Source organism: Bactrocera neohumeralis, chromosome 6, assembly GCF_024586455.1.
Source record: "Bactrocera neohumeralis isolate Rockhampton chromosome 6, APGP_CSIRO_Bneo_wtdbg2-racon-allhic-juicebox.fasta_v2, whole genome shotgun sequence".
Classification (NCBI taxonomy): domain Eukaryota; kingdom Metazoa; phylum Arthropoda; class Insecta; order Diptera; family Tephritidae; genus Bactrocera; species Bactrocera neohumeralis.
The window spans coordinates 15,788,411-15,801,227 of NC_065923.1; the positions used below are offsets into that span (position 1 = coordinate 15,788,411).

The 12,817-nt window shown below is 32.5% G+C and overlaps 1 protein-coding gene across 2 annotated transcripts in view; it reads left to right on the forward strand.

The window, feature by feature from the left end:
* The first annotated feature begins 1,759 nt into the window (after window positions 1-1,759).
* The window catches only part of LOC126763290 (myb-like protein Q), a 38,747-nt gene continuing 27,689 nt past the window's right edge, over window positions 1,760-12,817 (forward strand). For both annotated transcript variants that reach the window (XM_050480623.1, XM_050480624.1), the window contains exons 1-2: window positions 1,760-1,998; window positions 4,228-4,381. In XM_050480623.1, the coding sequence (XP_050336580.1) occupies window positions 4,286-4,381 (96 nt within the window). In that variant the 5' untranslated portion in view covers window positions 1,760-1,998; window positions 4,228-4,285. The remainder of the gene's footprint in view (window positions 1,999-4,227; window positions 4,382-12,817) is intronic.

Below are 12,817 nucleotides of genomic sequence, written 5' to 3' on the forward strand. Positions count from 1 at the left end.
ACTTTGAGGGTGACGATATTGATTTTGTAGAATAAATTCAGAATTTTAAAATTAGGAACAAAGTCTTACTTTGCTTACTTAGTTTTTGCTCAAAGCACATTAAATTCCGTATTATTATTTGTTCCTTACCTTGCTCAACACTTAGTTTCTCAATAGAAGAATTAATATCTATCCATAATTAATGTGTCCAAACTTGATAACGTTGGGTTAAGTAGATTTGGAGCCCATAAGTGTCACATGCGCGCCTGACATCCCTCAATTTCCGACTCAAGCGATATGAAATTTGGATTCACTCGATAAATATAATTACAATATGATATTAATGATTGCTTATAAAAAATTATTTTAGCTGGCATCAATATTTCCCATATTTAAAGTAAAAAGCGGAAAAAATATTTTTAAATTAATTAATTGCACTTAATGAGCGCAGCCGAAGAATATTTAACTATGCACATATAAGCTTTTTTAATAATAATAATTTTTAAATAGACTACTATAAGCTTATATAAAATTTTCTTCATTAAATAACAGTAATACAAAACAAAAAACAATTTCAATAATAGCACTTAAATCACATATTTTTTGTTGTAAAGGAATAAATATAATTTTGGCTGATTTTATAGCCGCCTACAAACACAACGTGAGACAAAACAAAACGTAAATTCAATACAATACCTGCAAATTAGAAAAAATCAAAAAAATATAAATGTAAGTATGTATGTATAAATAAATAAAACAAGAAAAGCAAATTTAATATACTCGAACAAGTATGAGGTATTAATGGCCAAAGCGGATGAGCTGGGGGCAACAAAAATCGTCGCCACCAGTCGCCACAAATACACTTACACAATCAGCTAGCGAAGTGTGTATTACTGATATATAAATATGTATGTGTGTTTGTATGCGAAACTACTAAGCCGCCCAATCAAGCAGATATCCAAGCGAACTAACAAACCAGCCATCCAGCACAACAATAACGATAATAATAATAACAATAATGAATATATGTATGTGTGTGTGTATGTGAGTGTACAAAATCCAGCCAGCTAGCCAAGCATTGCAATATGAAAACGCAACACTGACACCGCGGCGATTCGATGAGATCGGCAAAATGCAAAAGTCGCCGCTCAAAGCGGTTCCATGCGGCTTCATGTCTAGCGGACGCTCGTACCTTAGTACAAACAAACCGACGCATACCTATATATTTACATTTAGTAGCTGTGGCTGTGTGCGTGTCTTGTTGCGATCGTCGATATGTTTTGTCACACACATTTGCACAGCTATACGCCGCTCATACAAACTTACATAAAGATCGGCTTACAAACAAACAATTATTACAGCTTTTTGTGCATTTTTCCCCCATTTATACGCTACGTTTTGTGCACAATTTTCGTAAAAGTGGTTTTACAACAGTGTTTGGCTTTATTTTTGTACGAATTTTTGCTTATTTCCTTTTAGTTGTTTTTGTATTATTATTTTTTTTTATTTTTTTTTTTGTTTTTATTTTTGTATTTACCTTTTTATGTGTGTTTTTGACTTTTTTACTACGCTCAACTACCCGCTCGCACACATGCACACACTCACGCTCGCTTAAAACGCGCTTTAAAGTGTGCTTTCGAGCTTGCGCTTGTGTTGGTGCAACTGAAAAAATTAACACACTGCGAAACCAGAAAAGAAAATAAATAGAATGGAAAAATAAAAAAGGCGAATTGGAAAAAAACTCATTTCAAATCTGGTAGAAAAATCTCAAAGCCAACGCTAACCGAACTTCAGACCTCGAGTGGCAGTCGATCTGTTAAGACGTGCTTTTGGCTCAAACCGTATAAAGCTTTACAAATTTCTGACGTTACTTCTACAAAAACTGTTTAACAACTAGATTTTCACACTTCAACTACAAATTGTGTCTGTGTATGTGTGTTTGCGTACGGATAAGTGAAAAGTGAATTTACTCCTTTTTCTCAAAAAACGGCTGCAACAGCGTTCGAGCAAGCAATTGCTGTAAGTGTGTGCTCGACAAGGCTCAAATATGTGTTATATAAATTAAAGAAAATTAATAATTATTATTCTTTAAATAAAGAAAATTTGTTGTCGAACTTTTGGTTATAGAAAATATGTTTATCAAAGGACATTAAAAACAAGGATTTTGTATGGAAAATGCATTTATGAAGAAATCCTGCTTATAAACATTTTATTTTATTGAAATTATTTGCTTAAAAGTGTAACAAAATATATTGTTATTTTTGAAAGAAATTAAGAAAACTTAGCTGCGTGAAGGAAAAGTGCTTTTTCAGTTAAATATTCAGTAAACAATTAGGTTAATAATACCGGCAAAGGATTTTCGGGTTTAAAATATGCTTAGCTTTGCATAAACTATGATTTATGTAGATGTTATGAATAATTAATAGTAATTGAATTATAACATGAGCGCCATTATTAAGGACTTGTTGTTTAAATAGAAATATTTTGATATAATTTTTGTGTTCTAGTAAAAAAACTTTAGTAAAAAGTGTTTATAATTAATAATTTTGAAACAAATAGAGAGTTATTTATGTTTTGTGATCAAAAGAAGTAAATTAACTTTTTTTATTATTTTATATTTATGAAAAATATAAACTAACTGATAAAATTTGAGCCGGACTCACAAAACATACAAAAAAAGCACTATATTTTCAAGTATTTTAATACAAACCTTTTTTATTGCCTTCAGAATATACTTTTGAGCTATTCCACATCTCCGTTTCATTAAAATTTTATATAAAACTCAAAGCCTCGCTTTTAAAAATCTAAATCACACAACAATGTTACTATAACTATTCATTAAAGGACATACTCAAACTCAATAATATTTTTTTAAATAATATTTCGTATATTTCTTTTTCAATACAAGCTTATAAAGAATTTCGCTGAAAATTTGTACAATTTTTTCATGTTTTTTCTATTTTTATTTTAATTTTTTAATTTTTTTTTAACAAGTCCCTCTAAAATATTGAATAATATGTTTCTAAAAAACTTTAGTTTTTTTTTGTATCAATCTGAAGCCTCACTTTCAAGAGTCTAAGTCATTGACAAGACTACTTAATCTCCCACCTATAGACATTTCCGCGTCCAAAATGAGAATTGTTGTTCGACTTTATAGAAAATATTTCAAAATACGAGTATACATATTATAGCTTTAATATATAGTATATAGCTTTATATAGTGAACTGAAAGAACAGATCTCCAGAGATCTTTGAAATATTTTTTAAATATTGACAATTTTATTTCTGTTTTTAAGCTACAATATATAAAATTAAATATATAATATATAAATAATAAAAAAAAATAAAAATATTTAAACTTCTGTGGACAAATTCATGAATAAAATAAGTATATATGTAAAATATATGTATAAAATAAATAGTCCATAAAAATAAAAATAATATTATTACCCAACAGAAAAGGCAAATTAAAAGAAACAAAATAATAAAAAACTCATTAAAATTAAATTATATTTTCTCAGAAAATTGTTTAAAATTATTTCATCAAAATCACAAAATATTTAAATATTAATCATTATTTTATTAAATTTTTTTAATTATATAAATTAGTTTGACATATTAAATAAATTGATAAATAATTATTAAAAAACAAAAACAAAATTCTTATTTAACTATACATTTTAAAAAAATTGATTAATTATATTCATTTAATTGAACTTTTTTTAATTTTTATTTCTTTCATTTTTTATTTTAAAAACTAATAAAAAACTCATCAAAATTAAATTATATTTTGACGAAATTTTTTTAGAACTATTTCATCAAAACTTAAATATTAATAATTTATTTTATTAATTTTTTTTTAATTAAATAAATTAATAGCTAATTAAAAAAATTAAATTATTAATTGACTATAAATTTTACATAAATTGATTAATTAAATTCATTTAATTGAATTTTTTTTAATTTTTTATTTATTTTAATTATTATTTTAAAAACTTCATATTTGAAAACGTTTATTGAACCGGTTACAAGTACTTCACCGAGTATAAAAAATATAAATTTATATCTACAAAATACTTGAAATTAGTTAATTAATTAATTTCACATTTAAAAAATAATAATTATCACATTTACAGAGTTAATTAATTAATTTTACATTCTAAATAAAACAATTATTACATTTTTAATAAAAAAACATCAAATATAAAATCCAAATCAGTCATCATCTGCTGCTTCTCTCTTCCACAGTTAATTAGCACAATCAACTCTCTCATTTACCTTGTGGATTAATTTTTGCTTAGCGTAGATGACCGGCAAGGATACGGACTCAATGGCGACTGTGCAAATCAAGCCAGACTATGCTGCCAGCGAAGTCTACAGCACGGCTAGCGAGGCGCCACCGGTAAATATGACTTTCAATTATGACAACTCATAAATACTCACACACACATACACACACTTACACAACTATTAAGCAAATCTTACTAACCGCTCAACAGCAAACAATTTGTATGCAGTTTTTCATATTAACACTTCTTTAGTCACACATTTTCTCTATCTAACTAGCAGACATATAGAAACGCTCACTTTTTCTGAACTCTTAACAGTAGTTGAACACTTTCTGTGCCAGACAAGCGGACAAAAACTGAAGCAATTCAGCTGCACCTGCGCGTGTTTAATGGAAACAAGTCGGTCAACTAGTTTTTCTTAATTGACGCAAAGCCTGACTTTAGCACCTGAGCAGGGGTGTGTGTGTGTTTGTTTGTGCATTTATTTATTTATGCAGTCTTTTGCAGACTTCGGTCCTTAGCTTACACTTTTTATGAGTTTATATGCATTTATGTTCATATACATATATATGTATATATGTAGATATGCGCGTCATTAAATCGTTGCTCACTTTGATGTTGAGTTAATTGCATTTTAACTGCGCGCCCCACTCACCCCTGCACTTGCCGACTGTCATAAAGTCTGTAAGATCAAGCTGCTGTCTGTTAGACGGTCAGTCATTAGTCTAGTGGCACCGATTCCAAAGCAGTCAATCATTGACAGTTGTCCAACGTGCAGCAACTGCGTTAAGAGCAAAAGTCACAGCCCCTAGGGTGCCAGTAACGAAATGATACTGTAGTGTCTGTATGTAGATAAATAGTTAACTAGCACTGCAAGAAATTTAGAAACTAATTCCTCACAGCTACATAGCAAAGGGCTCGTTTTATTGTTTTTTGAGTATTTTATGTCGATTTTTATGAGAATTTTTTTTTTTATTTCGGAAAAGCCGGGAGTGTAATAGTTGCTGAAATGGATTTAGTGTGAATGGCAGGATATCAGGGCATCTTCCCGCTTGCTCTAATTTTGGCAAAAGTTTGAAAGTATTATGTATACCGAATAAGCCAAGAAACGGCAACGTCAGGGAAATAATGCCTTCTCACTACTGTTACAATCCTAAAAAATGGCCACACAATCCATAAAAACCTTCTATTTTATATTTCAATGTGTCCTAATGCTTACGTTGGCTCACTAAGTTCGAAGTGAAGAGCAACTCTTTATAGTTAGTTGCCAAAATAAATAATTGTAAATATATTTGGTGTATCTGCAATAGAAATGACCGCATTTTTGGTCATTTATCATTACACAGTACTCCACATGCCTTCAGCTTCAGATAATTGAGTCCTCAAATCTTAAATATAAACAAGGCGCGGCAACATTTCAGCCCACAGACATAATACTTTTTATAACTTTCTACAGTATTATAATTACTATTAATAAGTAATAAAAAAAATTATAAAAACTTTTATTAAATGATAAAATTAAGCGATAAACTAACCGTTATTTTATAACCGAAAGTGGTATGCAACAAAAATTTAACCCTAAATTTTATTTCTGAACTATTTTGACTTATTTAAGAAGTTTTTTATTAAATCTCTAAACAAAGATCACAAGCTTTTGCTGTGGGCGTCAAATATTTCCTACAGAGTGCATACATACATACATATGCACCTCTACACTATAAAACGTTCTGGTATAGATACATATTTACATTAAATTCTCTGCAGCTGCGCAATAAAGTTCAACAGCTAAGTAATCAGCTTACTATTATTGCTAACAAACAACTCTATAGTAATATATAAATACATATATACTTATTTGAAGTATATACATATATAAGTACGAGTATGTATAAATTTAATTTGTTTTCCAAAGCCGCCTGGCCTGCTGATTGCAAATGCAGCTTCATCTGTTTGTTTCTTAATACACTTACAAACACATATACGCGTACATAGTTAATATTGTATATATATATTTTTTTCCTCGCATGTGTTTTTGTGCAAGCGCGCTTTGGCAATTAAATCTTGTTTCTTACTTATTGCTCATTGTTTTCGTAATTCTACCAAGCCAAGTTGGCTGGCAGCCACCGCTTTATTTTATTTCTTGGGCTGCGCCGGCGCGGCAACAACTTTAAATGGCTGCCAGCCCATAAATCTGGGTTACTGTGCTTCTTGGCGGCTTTGCGTTGCACGCCACTCACAAACACACACAAACTCGTAAACACACTAGTAGATTTATATAAGCGAATAAATATATACTCAAGGTAGTAAATGACTTGATTTAAACCGACAAATTGTTGCTTTTTGCCCAATAAAAGCCGCTGCCTTCATACAAAAAACTTATGCCTTCATACACAAACATGTATATTATGTATATGTGTGCGTGTTTGCAGTGTCGACGGCCTTCTGCAGTCATCTTCATGCAATTGAGAATAAACTGCGCGTAAAACTTCTTGTTGGCGGCCGCACGGCACGCTCAAAGAGTTGTTAAATACATACATACAAACTAAATATCCAAAGAAGCTTGTAACAAGATTTGCATGCCATTACACAAAGCTTCTTGTACTCACTCTGCAGCTATTTTTTCTTAAACAAAATAAAAAAAAATACTTCAAAGACTATTTCGAAAATGCCATGGTCATGTCATGTCTTAATTCATTTCCATATTGCAACAGCGTCGGAAATGGTGTGTGATGTGCAATCTTTTGTTATACTTTATGACCAAAGTTGTTGCGAATCGAAGACACTTCTCCTACTCACTCAAAGTGGGCTTATATGCGCTTGCATTTGCATGTGTTTGTATGTATATGTGTCAATTACTTATACTAGTAATCAACATTTATTAAATGATAATCGTGTGGACACTGCATTCGAATGGCATAAAGAGGTTTTTGTTTCGCTCAAATACTTGAGAGCGCATGCTCGTTTCGATTTTGTCCATATTTGAACTGATGTCATTCATTTGAAATCGAATGTTCAAGGTAACGATGGTTAGTTATGGGCTATTCAGTCAAGCAGATAGCACATCTGAATGTTGTTTGGCGGCACAAGGCTATTGCTATTGAAACGCTTCGGTACTGAAATTTGTATTTACAATAACACTGCAATTATGTTTTTCAAATAAAAATAGCTACCAAGTATTTGAAGGAGAGTACTGAGCGCATCTTTATCTATTAGTAAATTCTATGTTATTTGCTGGTGTTTAATAAACTTGTAGTACTTAAAGTAGAATTTGAGGTTTTCATCAATTTTTATTAAAACTTCGAGATAAAGAAAATTTTTAAATAAAGCTTGATATTAATTAAAGATCTTTTAACAGAAAATAAGTTAGTTGAAAACTTGTAAACGGTTGTAAAGCTCATCTCAGACACAAAACATAATTCATAGCGAATTCGCTGGAAACTGCAAAAATTATGAGCTCGCAAAAGAAAACACCTTTGTCCCTATTTCATCAGTCTAGTGCAGAACGCAGGACATACACTGAACTACTTGTCCTCAGTAAGGTGCAACTTGCCGCAAACGCAGGAGTCATTGCCCAATAGGCGTGCACGCCGTAAGGCTGAAGTTTTTGTCAGATGCTAATTATAATTATCAAAGTTGCATGAAGGAAAGTGAGGTGGAGACATTCAGACACTTTCTCTCCATTGTCCAACTTTTTACCATCACAGTAGTCGTAGCTTTGGCGAACCTGGCAAAAAGAGCCGGAATTGACATCAATTTGTGGCAAACACTTCATCGATTTTTGAGAGTATTTTCAATCAAAAATTGGGAATATTTAGGCAACGTAATGAATCTGCGTTCTATTCCGTCCGAATTGATGTTTTAACCTAACCTAACATAACCTGCACACAAAAGAAATATTGTAAAATGAAATTATGTTAAAGTATAATCTAAAAAACAAAGCGGCAAAAACTTCTTAGTGCTTCATATGTGATTAGAAAAGTTAGAGCTTAGGTCCTCACAGAAAATATGTGCTTCGGGTGAATTCGCGTTTACTAACGGTTAGAGCAATGATACCATTATTTGATGATATTGAATTTACCGTTAAGTGGTATAAAATCGTGGAATCCTCTACGTCAAAAAATTAACCGTTATGTAACATGTACTCGTGAAATACTGTTCATTGAGTACTAGTTGTATTATTAATCGTCCTTATTTGCTGGTTTTGTTCGACTCAATATCCAATAAGTTGGCGTTTTATTATCGTTAAAGTGTTGTTATCATTTGTACTGAGGTATGTCATTTGACATCGAATTATTTTAGGAGAGATTTTAACTAATTTTGAGACTCTTAGTATGGAGAGTTAAAAATCCAATGGAGCCAATAAGAAATCAAACTCCAGAGTCTAATTCCTTCCATATTTATTCCCATTCGAAGCCTGGTTTTCTGAATCATACACTTATACATATATATATATGTATGTTTCTGATTGCCTTAGGATGGCTACAGCTCTTAATAACTGAATTACATAGGATCTGATAGGTCATGCAAAGCACATAATTCTGCATTTCTACTAAAAAGTTGTTCAACAAATATATTTAAAAGGTATTTTAGTAACGGAACATTCTCATTTTGGGTATATACTATTATATCAATACATATATACCTTCAAAAACTGCAAGCATTGCAACAGATTGTCAAACCTCAAACTTCAGAACCGCACGTAACAGAAATCGCCATTTAGGCCAACATTTAAGCATGCGCAGCGGCACTTAAGCGCGCAGACTAAAAATGCACTGCATGCAAATAGCAATTGTAGTAACTCTAAGCTGCATATGACTGCAGAAATTGGCAGCATTGCATACAAAGGCTAGCATTAAAATGCATAGTGTGTTGTATTAGCGATAAAAATGATATTGGCATATAGCTAAGTGAATGGTGAAGCGACTTTTAGCGAACGTGCGCTGCACTTGCAATTGCTTAGATCTTTTCGATATTGACAGTTCTACATGCCAGCATACTTGTGAATGTATTGTAAAAGGAGTGCGTCATCAGAAGCGGATGCCCGACTAGTGGCATTAATTTGCGATTCATCGAACGATCAATCAACAAGTGTACAAAAAGAAATTTAATTTATGAGCATATGTTTATAAATTTCTCGAAATGTAAATTGCAGTGATTCGCACATTTGTAAGTGTCATAAATAGAGAACAGCTGACAGATGGAATGCAGTTGGCTTGAAGTCAAGTATTTTTTATTTAACATATAATTGACTTATCTGTTTTGTTGCCGCATTGTTGAGTAGTCGTCGTTTGTTTATTAAACGAAAATTATAAATTTGAATCAATCATATATAAAATTGTAATATTTGGTTGAAATTACAAGAAATTGTTCAAAATTGTTCAAGGACTGGATCTTGATAGTTCAGTTTATATGGCAGCTATATGTTATAGTGGTCCGATCCCGACAATTTCTTATGTCTTAAACATAATTCGCACCAAATTTCGTGAATAGTAAGGTTAGATTCCACCGGTAAGCCAATAAGCCACGCATAGACCAGTTTCGGTCCTTTGCGGTACCAGAGGGAGTTCAGTTCCAAGAGAAGTGGTCATCCTTTAGAATGCCTGCGCTTGACGCGAATTTTAACAGACTCTGCGTCCCCACTATCGATAACTTTTCCAGTGTATCATACCGTGGGAACCCCAGATGCTTACTGCGTAGTCTTGCCACTGTGGGACAAGTGCACAAGAAATGCTCCATTGTTTACCCGGTGCTCTGCTCTAAGCATTTCCTGCAGTCTTCTCGATCTGTCATTCATTATGACAAGCTATGAGTCCTCTAGTTTTATTTGGACAATATTTTCTAAGGCAAATACAGTGACGCTTCAAAAATATACCGGTTATTAAAAAACAAAGAGCCAAACTTATATATGTATACATATTTTTTTTGAATTCAAATATCTCTAGTATTTGTTTTCCACTCCAAGCCGGAACTAATGCGCATTCGCCATACAGTAGCGCAGCGAATAAGCAAATATTTTACACTCAACACAAAAAGAAATTGCAAACAAAACAAAAGCGGAGTAAACGACTAAAAAAAACAATAAAAGGCGTTAATGAAAAAATTTAATGCAAAAGAATAGGCGAGCTTTGGAAACGCGTGATTTGCGAATTAAAGCCTCGGCGCAACTGGCTGGCTACCGTATAGGTAGTCGGGGCAGCTGAATTTAATAGACGAGCAGGCAACCTGTCACTCAGCGCAATTTTGTTTATGACCGCTGACATGACATGCAAATTGATGTACCACTTTAAAGGCACAGAATTGCAATAACGCAAATACAAAAACCTATATATGTATAACACATCAACGAAGCGCTCAACACATTTTCACACACGTACAGCCAATTTTTGCCCCTACCTTAGTACCCCAGTACATAGATACATATACATATATACGCAAATACGTAAGTTCGTAAAAATAGAATCGGCATGCATGTATGTATGCCTGGTAGTGTGTAATTTATTACTGGGAGCCACAAGTGCTATGCAAATCATCCGACGCCCGTATACAGAGACAGAACGGCTGTCAAATGTGCATAAATTATGCAAATTAGAATCAAACGTACTCTGCGCCTGTTATGTAGTTATATATGGCATCCATATACATACATACATATCTATGTGTGTTCATTAATTGTTTGTAAATATGCACAATCTCAATGCGTATGAGCGGAGATTGTTGGGTGAGGGCGTGCGCGCACATAAACATTGAGTAACCACGTACTCAACGCGCGTTCATTCATTTATTTGAATTTATGAAATATGTTTGTATGCACATACATATTTAATTGTGTACGGCAAAGCGCCAAGAGTGTCAGATCGCTTAGAAAAAATAGCAAATATAAATAAATTGTTAAATGCTGAATTTGTTGTGCAATTCTTGGCATGGAGGATCCGTGAGAATTGTACTCTATTACTTGTTGTTGAAGCAATTTTTTAAACAAAAGGTTTAATAATAATATCAAAATAACATATTCATTTTATTTTCAAGAAGCGAGTTGCAATATTTTTGTACTTAACGCAAGTAAAATTGGCTTAAACTTGACTCAACTGAAATCACTCACTTCAGTTTGTATGGCAGCTAAGTATATACTCTAGTGGTGCGATCTGTACGATTTTTTTGGTGATTGTACCGTTATCTCGGACAAAATAATCTATATAAAATTTAATGAAGAAAACTCGTCAAAAAAATGTTCCATACAATAACTTGATTTTGACCGTTCAGTTTGTATGGCAACTATATGTTATAGCAAACCGATTCGAACAATCTATTCGAAAATTGTAGCCTTGTCTTTCCTTACAAGAACCTAATTTTGATCGTTCAGTTTGTATGGCAGCTACATGCTATAATGGTCCGATCTGCGAAATTTCTTCGGAGACTATACAGTTGTCTCAGACAATAATTAATGCCATCTTTTGTAAAGATATTTTGACAAATAAAAAAATTTCCGTACGAGGACTTGATTTTGATCATTCTTCTTTCTATGACAGTTATATGCTGTATTGGTGCGTTATCGGCGGCTCTTACCAATAAGCAGCTTCTCAAAGCAGCTTGACAAAGAAATATCGTGTGCAAAATTTTAGGTCCATATTTCAAAAACTGGGGGACTTTTGAGCGTGTATACATACATAGACATGGCTAAATCCACTCAGCCTGTCATACCGATCATTTATGCTACATAAGTATGCATACTATATATAAAAAGATCTTCGTCGTTTCGTTCTGGATGTTACGAAGCCCCTTTAGGGTATAAATATCCACCAATTATAATGACGCTTTGAAAATCTATAACTCACCGGATATATGTATAATCACAGCAAGCCGCATATCATCCAGCTGCTGGGAAGTTTACTCAACGATTCGCGTGATCTACAAAACCGGAGCGGAATCGGATTTTTATTCGGCGAAGGACTGTCAACTCGGCATAATTCTTTCGCTACAACAACAACAATACACATTTTTTTTACCCTTAACACTTCCAGCTGGCATATTACAACTAATATTAATTAAATTTAATTGCAAACAAATAACGAACTGTTAAATCTCTAGGCGGATAATTTCAAAATCGTGTTTTTCTCTTAATTTCTCCTTCACCAATTAGAGACGTGTTAATTGGTATATGATTTCTAATCACAGACAGCAATTTTCGAGGGCGCACTTTTTATCACCCAAATACATACATACAAGCATAACTGCATTCTTGCTCGTATATGCATATAGTATGTATTTACATGTATGTATGTCTGCCTGCTTTCTATGACAATATTTTATTCGACATTTCTATTTACCAAACGTGTTATTTACCGCTAACTAAATATGCATGCTAATATACTTATAAGCGTATTTATGTATGTCATGTATGTATATGTATGTATGTATGTATATGTGTATGCTTGCGTGCTAATGCCCGAGTCATGCTGTTTGCCTTAAGGCCTTATTTCATTTTCACGTTTACTCCACTTTTTCGTCATGGCTTAACATAAATTTGTTATTTGTTGAAAAAGTTGTTACTT